The sequence below is a fragment of the Uloborus diversus genome, chromosome 2, assembly GCF_026930045.1.
Source record: "Uloborus diversus isolate 005 chromosome 2, Udiv.v.3.1, whole genome shotgun sequence".
Classification (NCBI taxonomy): domain Eukaryota; kingdom Metazoa; phylum Arthropoda; class Arachnida; order Araneae; family Uloboridae; genus Uloborus; species Uloborus diversus.
Genome location: NC_072732.1, coordinates 217,380,773 through 217,408,581, shown reverse-complemented (window position 1 = coordinate 217,408,581; position 27,809 = coordinate 217,380,773). Strand labels below are relative to the sequence as shown.

The window sequence follows — 27,809 nt, the reverse complement described above, 5'->3', positions numbered from 1 at the left end:
TCCCCGAGAGCCTTAGAGGAAAATTGAACAAGAAAACATACCTGGAAAATAATTAACTCCGGTTAACAACTCTGGTTTTTTTCAACTCCAGGTTTTTCAACTACGGTTTTTTTCAACTCTAGGTTTTTTCAACTCCATGTGCAGGATTTACAAATCCAGGTTCTGCTGCTGCCGTGTCTTAACTGCATGTTTGCCTGGCACGTGCAGATCATTTCTTTTTCAGGGTCTACTTTCTGATTGTTTCTTTCTTTTGATGGTTCACCTGAATACGCTTTGGTTAATTATTTTCCAGGTATGTTTTCTTGTTCAATTTTCCTCCAAGGCTCTCGGGGAGGGTAGCAAGTTATTGGGACGTTCCCTCTTGCTAAACAGAAAGGTCCTTGTGAACTTAGGGACCGGTCCTCCCCTTGAGAAAGTGTCGGTCCCTGGTTCACCTTTTTTCATTTTTATGTTTTTGCGTTTTGCATGTTCAATTTTATTTAGATTGTTTATTCATGAATATATATATATATATATGTATATATATATATATATATATGTGTGTGTGTGTGTGTGTATGTATATATATGGTTACATACAAGGTTTTCGTATGGTTGCATTTTACGCAAAATAGAAAAAGTAGGAAAATGTGGGCCAAAATGAAAGTTAATATAACTCACATTTCTCAAAATGAAATATTGGAAAATGGCTTTGAATGTGGTACATAAAGAAATAACAATATACTTTGCAATAAATTTTTCATTGTAACATATTTTTATTTAAAAGTGGAAATTTTTCTTTCTTTTTTTTTTTTTTTTTGTTCAGGAGCAAAGTGAAAAATTAAATATTTTTCCAACATAGTACCTTCTAATTGATAATAAAATATATTTGATTAAATGGATGAGTAAATAGAATAAATGAACCGATGATGAAGCAATAAATGAATAAAATAATTAATCAATACATCAATATATGAGAAAAAATAAATGAGTGAATAAAGTAGGAAATGAATAAAAAACCAAATGAACTACATTTCACTTTCCCTTGCTTGCACTTGACTAATCGTACAAAATATTTCAAACAAAAATAAATTCAATATTTAATAAATCAATAAATGAAGCAACAAATATTAGTTGGTCTCAATAAAAAATTAAGTTTTTTATTTTTAAAAAATTGTTTGTATCATCATACGCTTTGTGTCATATTTACAAGTATAAAAATGTCCAAAACAAAAATCATAAATACCTTCTATGCCGCGACCCAGCTCCGACATGCATTATATGTAATGTAAATCAAACAGTGTTGCAAATTTTAAGTAACTGCCCAAATTTTAATCAAATACGTTTTAAATATTTTAATGATTTTAATCCATCTTTGAAGGAGTTGCTGGGGGACCCACCCCATTGCAATTTGTACTCCTTCCTCCAGGAGATTGGATTCTTCTTTTTAATTTAGTGTTTATTTCGTCAAAATGTGATTTTGTCCTTTTCTTGTTATTCAAAGTTTTTGTCAACATTGTTTCATTCGTTATTCTAATGTTAGCATGTTTTTATTACTTATTTTAAACTACTCATATTTATACCTTTCTCCTCAAAACACGCTTACTTTTATCATATCCTAACTTTATACTTATGTATATAATTGATACTAAAAAATCGTTTGGCGCAGTATAGCTCTCAAGGGCTCTTGCGCCATTAAAATAAACAAACCAACCAACCGACCATCCAAAAAATTCAATGAAATAGGATATATCTTTGCCTCAGAGCACTAGTAAGACATCTAAGCCCAGGAATAACAGTAAGATATTCTAGTGTTGCTTTGAGGCGACGATATTATCTTTTCTACACCAAGCAACTGCTTTATAACAAAGAATTCTTAGCAACCATAAGACTATTTATCAAAGTGCATGTCAAGTTTTATGCAAGAAAGATGCTGCATAAGTAGGGCCATTTATGGCAAATAAGTTCAATTGCATAATCTATTCTATTTCCATCAGAACAAATCTCACATGAGCACTAGAGATAAAATAATGCAGGATATAAGATGCCAGGGGCAGATGCAAGGGGGTGGGGTTATGACCCCAGTCTCTGAACTATCAAAAATATTATCTACTCATTATTATTGTATGGGATCAAATTGAATAATTGCCGACAAGATGGACACATATAGAATATCATGCAAATATATTATTACTCGTACATTGTTTCCAAGTATTTTATCAGTGTTTGCCGTAACCTTTTCAATTTGTCGATATTTCATTAAGTAGATATTTGAAGTAAAACTTCTTTTCATTGCTTCTGAAATTAATCAATAAGTTTATGCCCTACTAGGCATCTTATTCCTAACCAATGTGGTAGTCTTTATTAACACCCTAACAGTTCCAGAATTTTTTTTTATCCAAACCTCTATCATTTTCAATATGATCCCCCCTCCCCCCCCTAAAATGTTAATCTGTATCAGCCCCTGTGTGTGAGAATACAGGTATGTGCAAATTTGCCGGTAACCATCATTCAGACACGTGCAAATGTCTTTAGTGGTTAAATTTTAACGTCAGAAGAATAATCATGCTCTTAAAGAAAATTTTAACTATTAATTGTCCGGCTTTTAAAAAATCTATTTTAAAAATGTGCTTTGGCTTCTATTTCGGGTTTGAATCTTGGGGAAACTATTTTAAACGTAGCCTATGGTTAAAAATCATTTAGCAACCGGGCATTTTAACTGAAAAAAACAATAAATAGTTTAATCAAACAGCTTAAAACATTCAAAACTATTGCAAAAATATGTTGCAGTTCTAGTTATAAATTTTTATCGGTTGTAGAATGAAAGAAGTAGGCATTCTCAAAAATGCATAACACTAAATAAAACCTAAAAACAGCAAATGCTGAAAATACTTTTGTTCTTCTATCAGCAGTAGCACTGCTATTAAATGGTTGTAAATTGTTTGAATAGCTTCAATTGAATTATTTTGCTACTTAATGGCAATGACAGAGCACAGTTTTGCTCTCATTATATTAAAAGACTAAATTAGGTACAATGACAAGTGGAAACATGTGGTTAATCTAAAGAAGTTCTTCTGCCCTTATATAGAAGTTTGGTAAGACCTCATTTGGAGTATGCTGTTCAGTTTTGGTCTCCTTATCTTAAGAAAGATATTAATGTATTGGAAAGGGTTCAAAGGCGGGCTACTAGGCTAATAAATGGACTTTCTCATTCAGACTATGATTCCAGGCTTAGAAGGCTAAAAATGTAGTCTTGAGCAAAGAAGAGACTGAGGGGACATGATTCAGTTGTTTAATTTTTTTTAAATGAAAGATGTTACGGGGCTGAAGTTTAGCACTGAAAACAGGACAAGGGGTCCTTGTTTTAAGCTATTTAAATCTCAGGCAAACATGGATATTAGGAAAAAATTATTATTTTGGCAGGGTAGTGGAACCTTGGAACAGCTTACCGGAAGAGGTGGTAATGAGTACGGGAGTAGATAGTTTTAAGAGGGCCATTGATCTTCACTGGGGATTGTAAATTGACTAGGACCAGTCTAGCTGGGCCCAGAGCCTGTTGCTGGTCGTCACTTTTGTATTTGTATTTGTATTTTAGGGTTCATACCTTGTTACATAAATAAGCAGAAGGCAGATCCAGATGAAGAAATGCAGACTTACGTGAGGGCAACAATGTCACCATGATGAACCTCAAAGTCTCGCATGGCCCACTTGTTGAGCAACACAAAGTCATTCTGACTGCTATCGTCAGGGTTCAGAGAAGGCTGCAACACAAACATACAGTGATACAGTCAATGAAAGGACAATTTATGTGTAAATAATGATAAACTGGGATAATCATAGTCAGATAGCACTTTTTCTGATTCAGATAGTTTCCTTTTCTTAAATACGAACAATAGATATTTAAGTTTATAAAAAGAGTTACTGAATGTACTGTACATAGTTAAAAATTTATTCCTTCTTTTTCAATGACAGTATCAGTATTTTATTTTTAAGTTTTTCACCAAAACATTTAAGAGATTAAAAAACACCATTAAGGCATCAAATTTGAAGTCCCTGCATTTTAAACAGTTAATAAACTTTAGAGCTTGTACTATACTTTTTTTCCTTGTCACTATACAAAATGTATTAAAAGGGAAAAGTTTTTGGAATAACTTAATCATTTACTAAAAAATTTCAACAAAATGTTTTATCTTTTTCTGGCATAGAGAATAAAACTGAGCAGTACTTGATACAGTAAACTTTAGAGAGGATCGATGTTCCTCTCTTTTTAGGCAGGAACAAATTTTACTTTGACATGAAACTATCTTGCATTTATTTTCTTGCAAACAAATTGTAAATGATACATGAATAATGAGAAAATGCTCAATTACCTGCATAGAAATTCCTTCAACTTTAGCGACATAACCTACACTGTCCAGGAAAACGATAGTCACAGGAACACTGTATAAAAAATTCTTCGAGATGCGTTTCAGCCAAAAAGTACAATTTTTCCAGAAAGCCATGAAACTGAAACCAGTAAGAGATTTATGGGTTAGTTCAAAAAATTGTACACAGCAAGAACACATAAGTAAGAAAGAATTGCAATTTAAAATGCTGATAAAAAGGAAGGCAAAAATTAAAATTAGTTTGTGAGACTTTTTTTAAACAAAACTTTTTATAGAGTCATCAGCACCACCAAGGTTTGGCATTCTTTGTTTCTACACTTCAAACAGGGATGAAATGAATATCGTACATACTTCTTATTATTACAGTCAGGGCTCTAAAGAACGACTTCCTATTACTGCGAATCTTCCATTATAGCGACTGATGCATGATGTCCCATTTCCTAGTCTGTATATGCAATGCTATTTTATCATCCATTTGAGCGTCCGAACTCAATCGTTCATCCCAATATAACGTCCAAAAGTAAGTTCCAATTTTGGTATTATCCTCAAGATTAACAATTCGAAAATTAATACTTAAACATTTTATGTTTCTAAAGATAAAATATTTCTATTGAAAAGAGTTATTTGTTGGTATAGGGTCAAAGAAGTGATGAAAACTGCACACAAATGGTAGACATTACGAATTATAATATATAAATTTTTTGAAAAAGTCAAAAAAGCGGAAAGCTTCAACAATAATTGAATCATAAAACTTTTTAAAAGAGAAAAATAAATTAATGTTAATTTGTTAGTTTATTGATTCTCTTTCAAAATGAGAAATTATTCGTGCATTTTAAAAAATGACTAAATAATATGCAATACACTATAAGGACCTCTCGTTATAGCAACCTATATTGCTTGGATGACAAGGGTCATTATAACGAGCGTCGACTGTATCGAGGAATAGGTTCACCTTGACTCTCAAGGGCAACTTTTCAAGTTCTGGTAAGAATAGATACACATTACCACAAGTAAGTTTAAGTGCTGAAAACTCTTTTCAACAAGGAAACATTAACTGATGCTTAGAAACAGGGAGGCGAGTAACATCAACCAGTGCCAGGTCATCAATTTTTACGAGCCAGGACAAATCTTGATAATGCCATCCTTACCTGTCTTTGAAATTTCAAGGAAAAGACACAGAAAGGGGGGGGGATTTGCAGCACCACGGAAGTTACCGCCTGTGGCAAGGGTTCCAGAGGTGTGCCAAAGGTTCAACTTGACCACTAATATCAACCCAAAGGGCCAAGTTGAATTAATAAAATAATATATAACATGTTACTAATGAATAACTCCACTTTAACAAAACAAAAGTACCTGTATCCAAGGAAGAGTTTTTCCATAAGTAATAAAAATTTGTTTGTACAATAATGTGCAAAATAAAAAATACTATATAGCTAACAGAGTAGTGAATTCCCAGAATTCACTCTCCCTCTTTCTGTCTAAAACCAACTACATTACAACCTTGTTTATCCAGACTAAATGGGATCAAAGACAATCCCGATTAAGGAAAATCTGAATAATAAGTAAAACACATTCTTAAATAAGCAGACTTATTTTTTATATCAGCAAAAAACGATGCTTTGTAATAAAATCACATATGATTATTGCTGTTGCTCGGAAACATTTTATCATTTATATTTTAGCTGCCGTGATGTCGGACTGACACTCCCGATACGCCATGTTGTTGATTAGGTTAACTATAATTTATTGCACGACCTTCTAAGAGTTGGGTATTTTAATCAAAATAAAGAGCAAATATTTGCACATTTATAGTTCCTATCTTGCTATCAGATTTTGGAATTATTATTTAGATGAATACAAAAATTGTTTAATTCCACAAATTTAATCCAGAAAAATAGGACCGCATAAACGAGGTTCTGTATATTCAAATAAATGTAGGAACCAAAGCATGTACTAGACGTGTAACTGCAGAAATTCACAAAAACTATTGTGCACATGGTAACAGCAATGCTATTTAAGAGGATAACAGGTTGCAAGTCAAGATACAAACAGCCTATCCTTTGTTGTTCTTTCTTGGGGAAACCAAACCCCTCCTCCCAGGTTTTTTCCTGATTTTCTCCCCTCTCAGTGGCTCTGGATTTCAAAGCTAAAAAGAGTCCCTTTTTCAATATATATTTTTTTTTTTTTTTTTGGAATTTCCAGAGCTAAGCAGGAGTCACAAAACACAAGAAGTCACAGAAGATACCTTTTTGTAGCTTCTGCCTTCCCTTGGAAGCTCAAAATGTTTTCCACATTGAAAGTAGAGGCTCTTTGAAATGAGATGAAGGGGAGGGGCAAAGAGCAAACACTCATTGAGAAATTTTACATTTCATCCATACTGTTTTATTCTTGAAATATGTTTTTTAAACCTAGGGAACCTATTTTCCCTCTCTGAAATCGTCAAATATTTTCTCTTGAACAAAATTACTTGCTACGAATTTTCAGGTCGAACTTCAGAATATAAAGCAATTATCTTTAACTTTTTAAAATTGTAATTAAATAACAACTACATTTCTAACATTACTACTATTCAGGCACCAAGATTTATACTTAATTTTCATTTACTTTTTTCCTTCTGTTTACTTAGAATTTTATAACTGAAACATTGTCTTTTATTTTTTGTGATTATCACTGAACGGAAAAAAAAAATGCCTCTTTTCAAGTACTAAAAAAGAATTAATAACCAAATAGCTAAATACTATTTTATAATCTCAAAATTGTGCTTTTATTTGAACTTAATTCAAAAATTATAAATTAAAAACCTTAATTTCACAAAAATTAAACAATTACGGAGATGGTTTTTACCAATTTCAAATCTCCACACGTGAATGAGATACTATATGGGAGAGAAATGTGATATTTGCAACATCAAAATAGATATCATGCAAGCAAAAATTCCCTTGTCTTTCTTTCAGGAGTAACTTAATGGTTTTTCTCTATGTAAAAAAATATAATACGAAAGGCATTTTAAAGATTAAGATTTCGAAAATTGATTTCTCCTTCAAATCTTACCCGAGCAGACAGAAACAAAACAATTTCAAAGCAGAAGACACAAGCAGACTATTGCCAACTTTATTTTTATAGTCCGAGAGTTGGAATAAAAATCTTATTGTGAATCGTATTTTCTCATTTGAGAAACAATTGCTTTGAGAAGGGATTATTTTGAATCTATCTTGCAACTATTTCTTTCATCAAATCAAAAAATTAGTCTGAAATTACTACATTTCTTACAAACTGTAACCGGTTCATGAGGAAGAAGCAAGAAGAATGATTCGTATGATTTCGATTTGAATAAAAGTGAATTGACAGATGTACAAATCCGAAAAGATAATCTGATCTCTGGGATGCACTTGAGTAAAAGATTACGTTTGCATTTTTAAATTCTTCCACGTTGATCACAATGGTTGTAATCTTTTTCTTCATTGTTGCTCTAACTATTCCGGCCGCTACTTTTTCGGAAGAAGCCTGCTATTCGTATGCCGGTGGTCATGTTTATCCTCAAGAAACAACAAAGTCCTCTGTCGGGCAGAACTTAGTTACCAGCAAAGCACAAAGTATGCATTTTCAATTGCAGCTTTGATCGCCAATAATCTTGGTTTTTAGAATTATTATAGCGACTTGAATTTTCATTTTTATTCTTTAAAACTTCTTAGAGCATATTTTGAATATAATTAATGACTAATTAATTTTTCTATTGCTGAAATAATTTTTCATTTAGGATTTTGGTTGCAAGTCTAAAAATTACAGACAATGATTGCTTTCAGACTTACACTTTAATTATATTGGGGCTTGTTTAAGGGGAAGGATGAGTCTGAGAAGGATTTCATTTGCACAAATTGTGTTGAACTCTCAGCAATCAGAGTTAGGATGCTTACTTTGGAGGGTAAGTTAGCATTAGGCTGTAGGCGTGTAGATGGGGTAAACACTCCAGAGGGAAAGGGGGAAGTTAGCAAAAAGGAGGTTGGCATTAGCTGTGTGTTAGATAGTGGGAATATTCCAGAATTAAAGGAGGAAGTTAGTAAAAAGGATGTGGGAATTAGCTGTGTGTTAGATAGTGGGAAAATTCCAGAGGTAAAGGGGAAAGTTATTGCTGAGGCGACTGACTGGGAAACAAAGGGTATAATTTTGGGAGATTCAATGGTGCGTGAGGTGGGAAACTCAATAGGCAGAGTTAGACGTAAGGTGGCTAGATGTTGTTTGCCAGGGGCTCGGGTGAGAGATGTAAATAGGGTTGCTGAAAAGAAGGGGGTATTTAATGAAGAAGATGTAGTTACTTTGTGGGTGGGAACTAACGATGTAGGCCATAGTAACAATGATGAGTTTACAAAGGAATGGGATTCCCTGTTGGACAAAGCAACCAACTGTTCGGCAAATGTCCAAGTGGTTGGTTTGCTTCCCAGGTATGGAGTGCATCGGAGTTGGTTAAACCAACGGGCTAGGTGTATGAACCTGGTACTCAAGGAAATTTGCGTTAAGCGTAGTATCAGGTTTATTGATGTGTGGAGTAGATGTAAACGAGATTGGATTGCTAGGGATGGCCTACATCTGAGCTCTACAGGGGTCAAAATGGTTAGTGGTTTGGTTTTAGAGGCTTCAAAATCAAAAAACTAAGTTGGAATGGGGGGCATGGTTTAAGGAGCAGAATTCGAAAGGGTACTAACTATCGGGATTTTAGTAGAAACGGAAATAGGGTGGCTAATAAGAGAAAAGATTTTAACACTTGGGATTCAAACAATCGTGCAGCATTAAATAAAAGTAAGATGGGCTTACTTAAGGTTTTTTATACAAATGCTCGTAGTATAAGGAACAAGATGGAAGAATCGAAAAGCATAATTATAGACAAGAGGTTGGATATTATTGGAGTTACCGAGACATGGGCTACCGAAAGTGATGAAGATTTATTATCTATTGCTGGGTATAATTTGTTTAGACAAGATAGAGTAGGTAAAAGAGGTGGTGGGGTTTTATTTTATGTCAGAGACACTTTAATTTGCAACAAATTGGTAATTAATGATAAACCTAATGAGATTGATATGATTTGGCTGGAGTTGATTAGTAATAGGGGCAAAAAACTAAGTTTGGGGAATATTTATAGGCCACCCAACTTAAGCCAGGGTCAAGACGAACAGATGTTTAGTATTATTAGTGACATTTCTAGCAAGGGGTCAGTCATCATAATGGGAGATTTTAATTTTCCAGGAATTGATTGGAATAATTTTTACCATAGTAATAGCAGAGAAGAGGATTTTTTGAAAGTAATTGGTGACTGTTTCTTAGATCAAATTTTAACTCAGGGTACTCGACAGGACGTGATTTTGGATCTAGTTTTCTGCGACATGGAAGGCTCTGTTCAGGGGTTATGTGTAGGGGAACACATTGGAGATAGTGACCACAACAGTATTAGGTTTGGGATTAAATTTGATATGCACAAAGTAGAGAATTTTAGGTTTGTGCCCAATTTCAGAAATACTGACTTTGTGGCACTTCGGCAGAGTTTGAAAGCAGTTTTTTCTTCTGGATTGGACAATAGCGATGTGAATCTTCAGTGGGCAGAGTTTAAGGAAAATCTAGCGAATACGGTTAGGGATCATGTTCCTTTTAGGAGAAAGGGTGTCAACACTAAAATTTGGCCAATGTGGTTCTCCAGGGAAACTAAAGACGCTCTAAATTACAAGCAAGCTGCTTTTTATAGGTTTAGAGAAACAGGTCACAGTGCAGATAGGCTCCAATATTGTAAGGCAAGGCGTAAATTTAAGTATTTGGTACGGATTCAAAAAAGAGAGTTGGAGCAAAGACTGGCAGATAACATAAACAGGAATCCCAAGAGGTTTTTTGCATACGCTAATTCGGGGAAAGTTCGAAATAGTCATATTGGGCCACTGGTTGATGAGCACGGAATTTTAATTCAGGACGATAGTGATATTGCTAATGTTCTTAATAACTTTTTTTCGAGTGTTTTTAACGATAACTATCTCAACAGTTGACACCAACAAGACACAAGCTATAGTACAGCTTGAGGACTTTGTATTTTCCAGGGATGACGTTTTACTTCATTTGAAAAAAAATTAAAGAGACTAAGGCTCCGGGGCCAGATAATATTTATCCGAAAATTTTAGTTGAATGTGCAGAGGAATTAGCAGATGTAATCGCAAACATTTTCAATGTTTCTTATAATTCGGGGACAGTGCCAGAGGACTGGAAGCTGGCTAACATTACACCGCTCTTCAAGAAAGGGTCTAAAGGGAGTGCGGGAAATTATAGACCTGTGAGTCTAACTTCGGTGGTTTGCAAAATTTTTGAAACATTGATGAAAATTAAGATAGTAAATTTTCTAGAGACTAATAATCTATTGACTAGTTTTCAGTACGGTTTCAGGAAAGGTAAATCTTGTGCAACTAATTTATTACATTTTTATGACAAAGTTACCATGGCTTTGGACAATAAGAAGCCTGTAGATGTTGTTTACATTGATTTTCAAAAAGCTTTCGATAAGGTACCGCATGTTGCTCTACTTAGCAAATTAGCTGATATAGGAATAGGAGGGAAAACTTTCATTTGGGTAAAAAATTGGCTGACCGGAAGGAAACAAAGAGTAGTTGTAAGGGGAAATTATTCTAATTGGAGTGAGGTCTTAAGCGGGGTTCCTCAAGGATCAGTGTTAGGGCCTGTTTTGTTCATTGTCTTTATGAACGATATTCACAAAAATATTTCTGGGAACATGAATTGTTTTGCTGATGATGTCAAAGTTATGGGGACAGTAGAAAATGAAGAACAAGCAAATCAGCTGCAAGAGGATCTAGATCATATTACGGAGTGGGTTGATAAATGGGGTATGGCTGTTAATGTTGGGAAATGTCAAGTGCTACATTTAGGGCATGGAAATAAGTGTACAAGTTATTATTTGCAAGGTTCAGTCATTAGTCAGGCAGACAAAGTTACTGATCTGGGGGTCCTAATAAGTCAGGATTTCAAGTTTAGCCAATAGTGCAGCATTGCTAGCAACAAAGCCAAGAAGATGCTTGGGTTTATCAATAGATCTATTTCAAATAAATCTAAAAAAGTTCTTCTGCCCTTATATAGAAGTTTGGTAAGACCCTATTTGGAGTATTCTGTTCAGTTTTGGTCTCCTTATCTTAAGAAAGACATTAATGTATTGGAAAGGGTTCAAAGGCGGGCTACAAGGATAATAAGTGGACTTTCCCACTTAGATTATGATTCCAGGCTTAGAAGGCTAAAAATGTACAGTCTTGAGCAAAGAAGAGACCGAGGGGACATGATTCAGCTGTTTAAATTTATTAAAACGAAAGATGTTACGGGGCTAAAGTTTAGCACTGAAAACAGGACAAGGGGTCATTGTTTTAAGCTATTTAAATCTCAGGCTAACATGGATATTAGGAAAAATTATTATTTTAGCAGGGTAGTGGAACCTTGGAACAGCTTACCGGAAGAGGTGGTAATGAGCAAAGGAGTAGACAGTTTTAAGAGGGCCATTGATCTTCACTGGGGATTGTAAATTGACTAGGACCAGTCTAGCTGGGCCCAGAGCCTGTTGCTGGTCGTCACTTTTGTATTTGTATTTGTATATGGGGCTTATGTGTATTTCATACCTCAGAATGATATTGATCACAATATTAGGGCCATTTAAATGATCCAAAATAAAATATACAAATACAAAAGTGACGACCAGCTAAGCTGGTCCTAGTCAATTTAGTAATAGTCAATATAATAAATGCTGTGAAATATTTTGAATGATTTAATTCCTGTACTTCGTTTTTTTCAACATGTAAGCTGAAATTATTTCTTGGCTCTAGATTAACGGTCATAGGTCTCCAACAGGTGATCATTTCATTGAAAATGGTGGCCAAAAAAATCAAGTCTTGGTCCTCAGAAGTGGCGACCATATATTTGTTTCATTATTTGTTCAAAATTGTACTGTATATTGTGCTACAACAGCACGCTTCCAATCTTAAGACGTTTTGTATAACAGTCGACAATGCTTGGCACCCATAGGCGGCTTGTAGGTGGAGCAACTGCCTCTCATCTTTCAAAAGTACAAAGGCTTCGCACCTCTTTTTTTCCCGAGTTCAAAACGAACAGTAGATCAAAAAATATTATAATTGATCATGGCCCCCACTAGTTGCGCTGACCCTTAACGAGCCTTGACAATTTATGACTTTTCTGTGTTAAACCAATGCAGCTCATGCATCCACCAATCAATGTCAATGTTTGTTTATTTTTGATTGGACGTCACCCATTTTGACCGCATGAGGTGCTGAAGGGAACTCCTGCATCAACCAATCAAAGGCAAAGTAATGGAAACGGGTTCCCTGTAGAGCCCTCTTTGTTGTGCCATGAGTTACTGCATCCACCAATCAAAGGCAACGTAATGGAAACAGGTGTTCCCTCTAACGCCCTCTTTGTTGTCATGAGTTTCAGTAATTGTCACAGCCTATAGGAATTAAGTGGTGCCATGAATGGATTTATTCATGTGTTAAATGAAGAAAGAATTAGCTAAATTACTGTGTATTTCATATTTTTCTCATGTTATTGTTTCATAAAAACTAAAATGTAGCTTTAAATTGCATGAAGGGATTTTACCATGTGACCATCTGTCCCCATTTTTGAGGCTGTGTCACAAATTTGTTTGATGAAGTCATTTAATCAACAATGAAATTAAATTTTAAAAATAACTTTACTGGCACTGTGCACCTAACCTGTCCCCCCTCCTCACATCTCTTTTGACCCCCCACTTTTTAAGGCACCAGCCCCCTATTTTTGCAACGTATTTCAGAGCAAATTCCCTTGAGGTTGTTTATTTTTGTGCTGAATTTTTTTAAAGATGGCTATCTTTTTTTTGTGAATAGTAGCCAGTGGCTACTATTCAGAATTTTTAGTCTAGAGCTTTGCTTAAACTATTCTGCTGTGCTAAGCACAAGTCATTTTTTTAATAAAAATTGAGTTATTGTTAGGAGGTGGTTCTTTTTCACTTATTTTACCCAAATGTAATGTTTTATGGTTATTTGTTGATTGAAAATATTTTTAAAGAAATTCTAAAAATTTTTTATTTGAATCAAATACATGGAGGCACATAACTTTAAACGGAAATCTCTCATTTTGAACCAGACTGCAGCTACCACTTTTGCATTTAGCACGGCAGTATTCTTTTCAAAATTATATGAATTTTTATTTGTGTTCTCGTTTTCTTCTGATGTCTGCATATGCCTAACTCCTTTGCTTACCTGGCCTTTTTCTATTTTTCAAATCAGTGTTTCATGGATATTTTGTACGTTATCCTATGTACTTTTATGCAATGTCAATAGAAGAAAATCCACCTCAAAATGTTTAATGATGTTAGCCAGACTAAAGCCCTAAATCGTAATTTAAGTAGTAACACATACACCATCTTGGGGCTGAATGTTGCTTTCTTCCTATGTCTGCTATTATGAAGTAATGTGTTTTGCTTATTGATTGTGAATTAACATGGAACTAATAGGAAACCACAATCAAGAAGCAAAATCCGCTCCTTCACCATTGCAGATATAGGAAGAAATCGTCATTTTGCCCAATGATGACGGACAGGTCGTTCTTTATTCTATGATTCAGGGCTTTAAACGAGACCTAGATAAAGTTTGAAACTGTCTAAATGCTCAAATATATATTTTTTAATGTCTGCAGAACAACACTGTGCCCAAGTGATGTAAGCCCAACAGCAAAATGCACTGTTGAAAGCAAGTCGAGTACAACTATGCGACCTGGATTGTTTTTTTTTTTGTTTTTTTTTGGGAACATTTTTCGCTTTTTTTAAAAAATCAAATTTTTTTTTTAAATATCAAAACTGTCGACTACCCTTGAATATTTTCTGCAAATGGCGTTTATATTATCTGGGTCTGATGTTATCAAAACAGCTATATGGATGCTTCACTGGCCAAATCGATTAACTCCATAAAACAAAAAGTCGAAAAAAGTGATGAAGAAGATAGTGTTATCCATAGGAGTGATTGGGCCCTCGTGTTACATTTTCTGTCATCGCAGGATCAGAAATGTATTGAACCGAAAGTTAAATATAAATTCACATGCTAAGCATTGATTAAGCACTATTAAAGCGGAAATGAGGATATTTTTAATAAGGGGAGTTAGTAATCGATTTGGCAACTGAGGCATTCATATGCTAATTGCTAACTAATCATGCACCTAACTGTTTATACAAAAAAAAAAAGCATAGTGATGCCATACATGGTAAATAAGTTTAATCAATAACTAGTCGCTCTATTTTTGCTAGAATGAATCTCAAGCGGCCATTTGAAGTAAAATAATTTGAGATGCAAAATTGCTCTGTCAGATAGGGGCAAATTGTATTTAGTAGTTAAGCTATAGGCATGAGCGCCCAAATGAGGAGGCAATTGAGGGCTCAAGCCCCCCCCCCCCCCCTAGAAGTTGGAACTTCTTTGCTTTTAGTTTTTGTTTTCTTTGCAAAAATGTAAAGACATTCCTTCTCCAGCCATTAATAAATAAGTTATTATAAATGTCAAATTTTAATCTATCTAATCTGTACTAAAATTTGTTTTCATGAGGAAAATATTCTGCTAAACCATGGGGAAAATATCTGAGCCCCCCCCTCCCCCCAATTAAAATTTTGTATATTGGCTCGCCCATGACTGTAAGCAATTGATTTTGATAATCGTCAAAATAATCAAGGTGTGAAAATTTTTCAGCCTCCTTTATCCAGTTTGATTCTGTACTTCTTACATCAATGACTTTGCATAGCATTTTCAAAAAAGTATTTTTTAATTTCAGAAGCTGTAATTTTTTTTAAATATATATTCCATTTAATCTACTTTCTAGTTTCCAAGCCTGCTCCAGCATGGGAGAGCACAGCCGTCATCAGGGGAGAGTTCAAAGAATTAAAATTAGCAGACTTCAAAGGAAAGTACTTGGTATTCTTCTTCTATCCTCTTGATTTGTAAGTATTTCTACTAAATTCTTCAAATTATTCCAGCATTCAAATTTGAGCATGTTGTGCTTAAACAGTAAAGCTTTCATGTTGTAGTAATAATTGAACAAATTAACGTTGGAAGCGAAAAGCAATTTTAAAAATCATAAAAAGGCAATGCTCTAAAAAAGTTATTTTGCACTCCAAATTTTTCAATTTTTCTACTTTTCATAAGGGGTACAGTTTGATATTTTTTATAAAGTGAGATTTATCTTCCTTCAAGTTTTGTATCTAGGTTCGAAAAAAAAAAGTGATAGGGCTAATTTGCTGCCTCGCAGAAGTTGCCACCCTGGGGGGAAAAAAAAACCTTACTCTATGCTAGGTCCAGCACTGGTTTGGCATTTTAATTCATTAGGAATCTATTTTCCAATGTTGAAGATATGAGCTTGTCCACACACTCGATCTTTTGTAGTGAACAAGAAGTTCTGTCTAGAACTAGACGAGCCTACTTTCCATGATACCCATACTACTTTCTAGTACATGATCAATATTCTCAAAAATAGCTAAAATCGCAAATTTTTTTAAATACTTTAAGCTGATTTCTAAAATATTCCTCACTCATCTAAAAAAAATGCATAAAAAAAAGCAGCAACTTTTAAACAAAGCAGCTAATACACTTCTTTCCATTAAAAAAATCTTTAACAGCTTTCAAAACGAAAAAATAATAATTAAATATAATAAGCTCATTAAAGTAAATACATCATATCAAAAAAAAATCGTTTCTTTTTCCCCTGTTGCCAAAAACAATTTTTTGAATGAATTAATGCACTTACCAAAATAAATAAAAACAATAAAATGTCAACTTAAAGAAATAATTTTCATCGTCAAAAAAAAGAAAAGAAAATTGTCTGCGCATATCTTTATGTAGAAACATAAATGACTTCGAGTTTATTCGCCGAAAACTGAATACCTAAATTAAAACTCTAGCGTAAAAATAAAAACAAGTCAGATCAACAATAATTATTTCACAGTCAAAACTATAGCTGGGGAGTCGGAGTCAATCTCATTTTGGGTTAAAGGAGTCGGAGTCGAATATCTAAGAATCGGAGTCAGTCATTTGTCCTCCGTGAATAAATTTTTGCCAAAGCTACGAAGTCAGAGTCGGAGTCCGATTAATTGTCGGGCACAGGAGTCAGAGTCAAGTGCCCCTAAATTCTGGGAGTCAAAGTCTGGAGTTTGGCGTCAAGAGCTATTTCCAACAAAATTTGTTTGAAGTAAATCCGCCTTCAATTACAGAATCTGCATTGACTTTCGGTTTCCCCGTAGACGCTAATGTTTAGGGATTTGAACTGTTCAAAATTAAACGGAAAATTGTTCAAATCAAAAAGATATTTTATATACAAGTTTTTCATCAAACGCTTTTTCCTACAAAGTTTGTTTGAAGCAAATTCGCCTCACAGTTCAGAATTGCCTTGAATTTCCCCGTAGGCGCTAATGTTAAGTTTTTTTGAACTGTTCAAAATTGAACAAAAAATAGTTCAAATCAAGAAGTGAAATATGGGAATGAGGTGTCCTCGCCGAGATCTTTCGAACAAAAAAAAGTTTGTTCGAATCGGACTATTCATTCAAAAATTATTAGGGGGGGGGACAGACAGACTGACCGACAGACATTTTTCCCCATCTCAATACCCTACTTTCCAATTTTTAATTTTTCGATATTTATTTAATCATTTTATTTTTGACTTTTTTTGTTTTTTGCGATATTTTTAAGATGCATTAAGCCTTCTTTCATGTTTTTTTCTTCTTTTTCTGACTTTTATTGGGAAAGTAGGCTAAAAAAGTGGCTCTTTGTAATCCTGCCACGTAAACACACTTCTTTATTGTTATTTTTAGGGTTTTTTTTCTTGTTGAATATTTCATGTTTTTTTTTTTTAATTACCTATGTTCCAGATGAGAATTTGGTCTTTGTTTTGGAAAAAACACCTGATAAAAATATTTCTAGAAGATAATCCAAAAAGATTTTAAATTTATCAGTAATGTCTAAATTTACTTTGCCCAATTTTGTAGCTTGCGGTTTTTTTTACAGGTTATAGGGAGGAGGGATTAACACTATGCTAAATCCCGAACTAAAAGAAGTGTTTCCCCTCTGAACAGAATGTCTGGGCTGTATACCCAAATATTGCAAACTTGGTTAAATTAAAGTTGACAGCATTTAAGAAATTGAGTAAAATTGTAGAAAAACTACATGGCATTTACAGTAGGAAAATACAAAGATTAAAATGGTCAAATACTACTGAAATGTTTGAATTTTATCCCTGTTTGTTAATGTCCTAAATTATTAAATAGTTTGTAATGTTTCACCTTAGACCTTTTTAGGAGGGTGCTGCACCCTGCACTCTTTTTTTTTTTTTTTGCATTTCTCAATGCGCACCTCCTTGCCCCAAGTTTTGACATAACTTCATCCCAAAGGTTTTTTGACCTTAAAATAAATTTTCCTTGTTTCCCTTATAATTTGATTTTAATATAAATCTTCGAAACTTAACATTATGAAGATTCTCGGTAATTATTAAAAAATAATTACTATTAAGATATACCTAAATTCTGAATGCATATTGTATACATAAAAGGGAAAAAAGCACCCTACAAACTATCTACTTAAATGTGGTCTTTTAATTGAATTATAGTGCCTTTTCATCTGGAAGCACCCTGCCCCTTTTTTAGTCTGGAGGAAGCACTAATTTTCATAAAAACATGTTTAAGTTTATTGTAGTTTTAGTGTGATATATCTTCAGGGCCGGTTCTAGTAGTTCCACCGCCCTAAGTGATATTCACAAGTGCCCCTCTCCCCCCCCCTCAAATAATAATAACAGTAATATAAAATAATATATTAATAAAATGAAAGTATTAGTAAAGTGCTTAAAACTAAAGTGAGTTTCTAGTTAAATTCCAAACTGGGTGTTGCATATACAAGCTCTCTCTGAATTATGATTTTTTTTTTGTATTGAAGTAGTGAATCTTTTATGCCAATTAAACAGAAATTTATACTTTAAAAAAAAGTTTCAACTTCAAAATTTGACGCTCCTAAAATCTGCCCCTCTAGGCGGCCGTCTAGGTCGCCCACCACAAAAGCTGGGCCTGTTATCTTTCATAGAAGGATAGATAAAACCTAGACATTTTCTGGATAGTTTTCTTTAACCAGAATGTTGCCGTAAATTAAATAAAAAATAATTGTTCTTTTTCCTTTCAGCACTTTTGTCTGCCCAACAGAAATTATTGCTTTCAGCGATCGAGTGAAGGAATTTCGTGCCATCAACACTGAAGTAGTCGCCTGTTCAGTGGACTCTCCCTTTACCCACTTGGCATGGTGAGTGGTCAAATTGTAGTTGTTGCCTGTATCGGAAAATTATTCCGAAAAGCTGAAGTTATTTTCTTTTATTTCTTTATTTACCCAGCATCGTGTATTTATATACAGTATAACTTTGATTTAACAAGGCCCAATTTTGTCAATTTAATGATAGAGTTCACTGGTCCGAATTTGAATGTATTAAGTGTCTATGCTCCTTGATTTAACGATAATTTTTTCCAGTCACTTGACAATCGTTAAATTGAGGAGGTTATGCTGTATTTGTTGATGGGAAATTTTCTCTTTGAATTGAAAATCTCCAAATCCGATTGCATCTGCTTCATCACTTTTTTTTTACAGTAATTGTTTTGCATATACATCAATAGTTTTGTATTTGCCATTAGTTTCAAAGTTTTGTTTTATGTTCTGTAGAGGACTTATTCTTTTGTTTTGCCCATTTGTAAGTTTTCATCCAATTGCATCCAATTTTTTAAGTCGACACCATTCATAATAATCCCCCCCCCCCCTGTGGGCACCCCTGCTCTTTTGCACATTAAAATGTACGCCCAAGTAAAGGATGTCTGGTTTCGTGTCCATTAGAATCGCGTGGATGGCTTCTGATCACCCTTGCATAAAATTGAACTCTGCGTTCGAGGAGGCAGGGCGAAGTGCTTTCTCGTGAAAAATGGACAATACTTATTTATATTGCAAAAGGACTTAAAGATGATTTCATAAAATAATTTTTCAAAATGTATTTCTCAGTTTTACCGTTTTGTTTCCACCAACAGGATGAACACACCGCGCAAAGTGGGAGGATTGGGTCCCATCAACATTCCCCTCCTGTCGGACTTGACGCACCAAATCTCCAAAGATTATGGAGTGTACCTCGAGGACCTTGGACACACCCTCAGGTATTGTTTACCCATCAATTAAGTATTTGTATCGGAACCTTGGCTATTTTGCAGACGAGTGTCTAAGGTATTACTAATCTTTACTTGAACTTCCTTTGTCTCTATGTTATTTCAAAAAATTATACTGTACGATGCTCTTGTGTAGGTTATGTGGACTGTATTTCAATAGGCAATAAACTCATTTCGAACAAAACAATACATTTATTAAAAACGTGTAAATATAAAATCATATAATGAACTTAAGAAACTGAAAACACCGCCCTAACCATTAACAGAAAATACAACTGACAACAACCAACAAAAACTAACAACTAACAACTAACTAAGCATAATAATCAAAATCAGTTTTTATGACATAGGGGCACGTGTGCGCACCTACTTGACGCACACTGCCAACGCGCCCTCTACTTTAATATATGCAAGGGATTTAACATATACAATCTTGAAAATGTTACGAGAAATATGGCGGGCTTATGTTTAATTTCTGAATTTAATTGAATGGCAATGCAGCATCCATTATGATGAATTCTTTTTTTTTTTTTTTTTTTTTTTGGTCACTTGATTGATCATTTTTATATAGCACTACTGAGATTTCTAGTTTAGAAAAGATATTTTATTCTATGAATGTACAAGCCTGTTCATGTAAGTAATTTTTTACTTTGCAGATCATTTAAAATATTTTGGTTGTTTGCTTTTATAAATTTTATATAAAATGATTCCTTTAGCTAATAGTATCTGTTTTGTAGGGAAAAAAGGAAAACTGAGTCCAATATTTTATATCCATTATAGACGTTGGCAATAATACCACCCAATATGTATGCAATGGTCAATATTATCCTATAACCAACATTGATGTTCATATATATAGCCCAATCATTGAATTAATGAGAAATTTAAATCTTGCCATTAATGCAAAAAAAAAAAAACACACAGAACCTTTTAATTCCGTGTGTTTGAAAAACTGCAAATTATGCAGATAAAATGAGCAGTATTTTAATCCCAAATATGCACGCTCTACAGCAATAGACCTCCTTTAGAAGGATTTTCTGGTTCTCATTTTTTTTAAAAAATGTGCTAAATTCAGTGTCTACTAATGACGAAGTAGTGACTTGTTTAAAATTGTCTACTGGCCCCTGACTAAAAATTTGAACTTAAAAGTATGCAGGGAGAGAAATTGTAGAAAAAAGCATCGAGTGAGGATAGACTTTGGAGACAAAACCCAATATAAAGCTTACTAAGAAAACAGCAGAACTAGTGAAATTTTAAATTTTCAAGAAGATTTTTAGAGTTTAGGTTAAAAAATGATATATTTTTTTTTCCAAATCAATTGATGACACTGTGTTTCAAAGTACAACCTCCTCTATCTGGACTTACTGGGACCAAAAGCAATCTGGATAAATGATAATCTGGGTTATGAGCAAAAAAAAAATCTTAAATTACAGAAGTTATTACAGCAAAAAACAATGCTTTGAACAAAATTGCATAAGATTCCTACAAACATGTTATCATTCATAGCTCAACTGCAATGGTGTTGAATTGACCCTATGACGAGTATGCCATGATGTTTACTAGGTTACTAGAATTTGTTGTATAATGCAAGAGCTGCACGTTTTAATTAAAATAAAAAAACAAAAGTGAGGCATACTTAGTTCACCTATCATAATTTCAAGTTATTTATGGGAAAATAAAACATTCTAAAACCTCTTCGAATATGATCCAGATTAACCAAAGATCTGGATAAAAGGGTGCCAGATGAATGAGGTTTTAAAATAAATCATCTTTAGAAAATGAGGCATTTATTGTGTGGAATTTTAAAATGAAAATTTTGTTTTCCGTCAGTAACCTCTTATTGATCATGCTTGCTTTCAACGACCTCGACTGGTAACTACAGGTTGGTTGATCACATGACAGCTATGACGTCAGACAAAAAACACGCAGGTGAAGAACTACTTATTTTTGGTCAAAAATGTCAGGTGCTTCAATCAACCAATCAACAGCTAAAATTGCAGTTGACTGGTAGATCATAGAACGCTGCTGTTAGTCACTGGTTGAGCTCGTGGAATTCAACCTATGTGAGACGTTAAGCATACTGTGAAAAAATTGTTGCGCAATCAATTTCTTATTGTTCTCACTTGACTGTCCTTGGCGTTACGCTGATTTTATTTCCCCCCCCCCCCTGCATCCCTCTGCAGCACTACCGTCGACCAGCCCCTCCCGATGCTGCTCCTCTAGCAAAAACCGTCCCCAGGTTTCGTCCATATTTCTACACACTCATACACACACACATGCCTGCACACAGACACAAACACTCATGCATACATACACACACCTACACACACACTCATGCATGCACACAGACACAAACACACGCATACATACATACACCTACAAACACATACACACCCATGCCTACACACAGACACAGAAACATTCGCATACATACACACATACCCACGCACTCATGCCTGGAGAGAAATGCTCACGCCTACATACACACACACGTGATTGCAAAAAACCTAATTTGAATTAAAGATGTCAGAATTCAAATTATTATTTTTTTTTTTTTCCTCTCTTTATGATCAATTCCTAGGGGCCTGTTCATCATTGACGACAAGGGCATCCTGCGTCAGATCACCATGAACGACCTGCCTGTAGGTCGATCTGTGGACGAGACCTTGCGCCTGGTACAGGCTTTCCAGTACACAGACAAGCATGGAGAAGTGTGCCCTGCCGGCTGGAAACCGGGAGGAGACACGGTGAGTGGTGGTTTAAGAGAATAAACTTTCACTTTTTAACCGACTTTAAAAATTAGGCGATTAACAGTTCATGCTATAGAAGTTTAGAAAAAAAAGTCACTAGTCCCATTGATCAATGACTTAGATTTCACTTATTTAAACTCACCTTTAGTGGTCCGTTCTGACATTTTGGTTTGAAATAATGAAAGGTTAAAGAAAAAATGATATGGGTGGTTTTCCAAAATCCTAGCAATATTATATCGCAGGAGCCTAACATAAAATTGTTTGACCTAGAAAATTTTTGCTCTGTGGTGTCAACCTAACCAAATAAACTAAATAAAGGAACTGAACTGAAATGAACCCAAATTTCTTTTAATTTCAGACGCACTTGTTTTCTTACCTCCCACCGCTCATGGAGGAAAATCAAATCGCACAGTAGTTTAAAAATTCATTATTAAAGTGTATATGTGAGTTTTCGTAATAAAATGTTTAAAAAGGATCATCTTTATTTTTGTTAAGAACTACACTCTAAAAGATGCTAGAATACCCCAAAACATCAGTTCCTATACCGCTAATGGTGATCAGGGGAAACAGCCCATAAAGTGATTTTAATTGAGTGGAATTTTAGAAAAATTGCAGGAATCTTACAATCTTGCACCCTAAAGAGAATCCTGGCTATGTTTTACCACGAAAAGAATGGGTCAAACTTTCACACCAAAAGAGTGACAAAATAATTTTTATTGAGTGATAACAAAATCTTAACAAGAGTAATAAAAAGAGTAACTGTAGCCTGAATCAAAAAGTATGTGAATGGCTTGACAAAACAAAACAAAATCTATATATTAACATTATTTAAAATGAAACATTTAAAATTTTTCTGAAAAAACAAAATTACCAGCTCTATATCTGTTGCTGATTAGCTGAGGAGGGTTTATTTTTCTAATAGCATCTTCCATTAAATATTCATGTACAACGAAGCACCATTTATACATTTTTTAAATTGGTCTCTGCAGTCCCCAATACATAGTATCATATACCTATTGTACGTTTCTTCCTTATACGCTATTTAATGCAGCCCCTTCAAAAACATATAAACGGTGCTTCACTGTTTTTTGTCCTCATTTTGGCTAGCACCAAAATGTTATTTTTAGTGTATATTTTATTACTTATTGGTATAGTTAAACTGTCACAATCGTTATCAGCATTGGATTCAGAATAGAATTTAACATACAATATTATTCTAAACCAACAAATAGCTCTTTTTTCGTTTAGTCTTACTGTTTGTCGATTCTAGGTGTGTAATTAAGTTAATTCTAGAAAAATGTTTTCTAATTTTTCTATGTTAGAAATTTCAAGTATCTTCACTTACCTATTTGAGCAACAATACAAGCAACGATAAAATTAAAGATTTTAAAAACCGCCGGCTGAGTTGCAACTGTAGAATCAAGAGGGAAAATTGAAAATTCTTTCAAAAGCCTTATACTATTGAAATCAATTACAAGTATTTTATTTATTAACAAATAGAAACTGGCAACAGATAAAAATTTTAAATCATTGCTTTTAATTTCCTTGTCGGCCAACAATGAATTCGGTTACTAATTGCTGAATACAGGCTTAGCCGTATTTAAAATCTGCTTTAAAAAGGCCTCATAATTCAAATTCTATATAACATGGGAGTTCCAAACACATTCTATCAAACGCAGAAAAAAACTCTTTATTTTGGTACTAAATTTTAAAATTTTTAAGTATGTTTTTGCTGAAAAAAATCGCAAAAAAACCTTTGAGGTTTTTAATATCTTTGTTAATTAATGCCATCCAAAGATGTAACCTAGCTAAGAACTCTCGATCAACTCTCTTTTTGAAATTTCTTTTTTTCCAGATCGGTCCATCCGTTTAGGCGCTAGAGTGCCACAGACAGATACACACACACACATCAAACTTATAACCCCCTTTCCATTGTGTGTCGTGGGTTAACAAGAAGTTCTGTCTAGAACTAGACGAGCCTACTTTCTTGTATACCCATACTACTTTCTAGTACCTGATCATTATTCTCAAAAACAGCTAAAATCGCAAATGTTGTCAAACATATTTTCAAAATACTTTAAGCTGATTTCTAGGATTAAAATATTCCTCACTCATCTTAAAAAAAAAAAAAACCTACCAAATAAAATAGCAGCAACTTTTAAACAAAGCAGCTAATACACTTTTTTCCATTAAAAAATTTTTTAACAGCTTTCAAAATGAAAAAACAATAATTAAAATTAATAAGCTCATTAAAATAAATACATCATATCAAAAAAAAAAAAATTTTCTTTTTCCACTGTTGCCAAAAACAATTTTTTAAATGAATTAATGCACTTACCAAAATAAATAAAAAAATAAAATGTCAACTTAACAAAATAATTTTCATTGTCAAAAAAAAAAAATCGTCTGCGCATATCTTTATGTAGAAACATAAATGATTTCGAGTTTATTCGCCGAAAACTGAATACCTAAATTAAAACTTTAGCGTAAAAATAAAAACAAGTCAGATCAACAATAATTATTTCACAGTCAAAACCATAGCTTCAGAGTCGGAGTCAATCTCATTTTGGGGTAAAGGAGTCGGAGTCGAATATCTAGGAATCGGAGTCGGTCATTTGTCCTCCGTGTATAAATTTTTGCCAAAGCTACGAAGTCAGAGTCGAAGTCGGGGATTTGGAGTCCGATTAATTGTCGGGCACAGGAGTCAGAGTCAAGTCCCCCTAAATTCTCGGAGCCAATGTCTGGAGTTTGGCGTCAAGAGCTATTTCCAACAAAATTTGTTTGAAGTAAATCTGCCTTCAAGTACGGAATCTACATTGACTTTCAGTTTCTCCGTAGGCGCTAATGTTAAGGAATTTGAACTGTTCAAAATTGAACGGAAAATTGTTCAAATCAAAAAGATATTTTATATACAAGTTTTTCATCAAAAGCTTTTTCCTACAAAGTTTGTTTGAAGCAAATTCGCCTCACAGTTCGGATTTGCCTTGAATTTCCCCGTAGGCGCTAATGTTAAGTTTCTTTGAACTGTTCAGAATTGAACAAAAAATAGTTTCAAATAAAAAAGTGAAATATGGGAATGAGGTGTCCTCGCCGAGATCTTTCGAACAAAAAAAAGTTTTTTCGAATCGGACTATTCATTCAAAAGTTATTGGGGAGGGGGGGGGGACAGACAGACAAACAGACTGACAGACATTTTTCCCCATCTCAATACCCTACTTTCCAATTTTTAATTTTTCAATATTTATTTAATTATTTTATTTATTTTTGACTTTTTTTTGTTTTTCGCGATATTTTTAAGATGCATTAAGCCTTCTTTCATGCTTTTTTCTTCTTTTTCTGACTTTTACTGGGAAAGTTGGCTAAAAATGAAGAAATGTATAATTGACAATGTCTTTTTGAAAGGTTTTTCTAAACAACAACAAATGAATTAAATCAAATTATTCTGCTGCTACAATTTTTATTTATTGTTTGCCAAATTTAGCTTATTTTTGATAGATCTTACTTTCTAACTGATGTATTAAACTCTTTTCTTCTGGAAGTATTACCAACAGGCCCGGCTCCATTGCCTAGAGGGGCATATTTCATGATAGCAAACTGTAAGGAGGCAAAAAAATTAAAAACTCAGATTTGTTCTTTAGTGTTTCTTTTGCAGCAATACGTGAGAGTATGCACGATGATTTTAAAAATTTACTTTTAAAATGCGGGGGCAGCACTTGTCAACACCGCCGGAGGCGACAAAACTACTAGAGCAAGCCCTGATTGCTAGTGCTTTAAAAAGAATGTCAGGAAATTGATGCAAAGGCTTGTTACCTAAGCTCAGAATTATATTTAAGGTCGTACAGAAAAATAAATTAAGGTTATAAATCTTACTTTTACAAAATTTATAAGTGGATTCATATTTTCGTAAGGTTACATGTTGTTGAAGGATTTTTTTTTTCTTTTAAAAATAATTTACAGTAATGCTTAAAAATGTACATTGTATTTTTGTTATTTAACAAAATTATTATTCCATTAAAATTGAGGGGAAAAGAGACTACATTTAAATGTTTGTTTTTGTTAATTAAAATCTAATTAGCAAAAAGAGAGCTGAACCTTAAACTAAAACTTTTTAAATAAATTTGAAAATAAAATTTATTTAGTCTCATTAAATGTGGAACTTTTCCAACATTTCTGAAAGAGAAATATATTTTGTATGTTACATAATTTATATCCTGCTTATGTTGATCTTGTGATAACATTATATCAATATTTCATATTAATTTTTCAGATAATTCCTAATCCAGCAGACAAACTCAAGTATTTCAGCAAGTTTGATTCCTAAGAACAAGTAACACTGCATCTATTTTTGATACATTTTTCTGTGTAAACTCGTGATGCGTCAATAAAGTGAAAAAAAGCTTATTCAAATAATTTTATTAAACCATTCAATACATCCAATATGAGAGCGAGATTCATGTCTACAAATGACAGAAGAGTAATGTATATTTTCAATTTAAGTACATTAAACAAGTGGAATAGCACCTCCAAACAATGCTTTTGAAAGAAAAATAAGAGGGATCTAGTAGCAACATTCAAATTCCACTTTGCTTTTAAAACTAATAAAATAGCTCTAGCTTTCTAAAAACTATTATTATTCAACAATAGTAAAAGTTGAGACAGGGAGCAAAGGGATGCAAGTGTCAAAAGTAAAAGTTTTTTTAAGTAAAATGAATGCAGGTTGAAAAGTTTTTCTAAATCATGTTGCATAACAACACCTATAAAGGGGTACTATCTCTTGTCTCAAAACAAGTAAGTTTCTGTCATTTGCACTACTTTTTGTCGAAATATTTTATTTTCGACGCTTACGTCCCTTTACTACTAGATGTTTGCAATAATTATGCAGGGAACATAGAGGCATTTTATCCTTACAAAATCTTACAATTTAATCGATTAGTTTTGTGGCAAATTAGCATAGAACAAGGTTTTAAAAATTGGTTTTTCGTTGAAAATTAAGTAGTCTATGTACAAGATACAGCGCAAGATAAAATGAAACTCTGCCAAAAAGTTATCTTTTAAAATTTTTACTCAATAAAAAAAATATAATTTTAATGGAAACAAAAGAATATGCAATCACTTTTAAAAACAATTAACTACATTAATAATATTTGCTCATGTAATTGCAAGTTTAAAGAAAGCTAACATTTTCAGAATAATAATATGAAAATTGAAATGTCACAGCAACAAAAGTTGCTATGTCACCATTGTTTGTAGTACAGCTATAGTTAGATTTACAATTTTATAAGAAACAAGATCCTTCTTTTATACCATTTATCTGTGGATATAATAAGGTGAAAAAAAAAAAAAGAGAAAATTTTAACTTGGAATCATATCAAACTAGAAAGTCTCATGGAATGCATACATTAAGATTTTTGAAACTTTCTTAAAAATTAAGTAAAAATAAATGCAAATTATTTCATCAGTGCAT

The 27,809-nt window shown here is 33.5% G+C and overlaps 1 protein-coding gene across 1 annotated transcript; it reads left to right on the top strand.

Moving 5' to 3' along the window:
* Positions 1-7,655: 7,655 nt before the first annotated feature.
* On the top strand, positions 7,656-26,746 carry LOC129217685 (peroxiredoxin-4-like). Its single transcript, XM_054852019.1, has 6 exons — positions 7,656-7,956; positions 15,245-15,362; positions 18,580-18,696; positions 19,464-19,586; positions 22,177-22,342; positions 26,613-26,746. The coding sequence occupies exons 1-6, from the start codon at positions 7,803-7,805 to the stop codon at positions 26,664-26,666; spliced, it is 732 nt and encodes a 243-aa protein (XP_054707994.1). The 5' UTR covers positions 7,656-7,802; the 3' UTR covers positions 26,667-26,746.
* Positions 26,747-27,809: the final 1,063 nt, after the last annotated feature.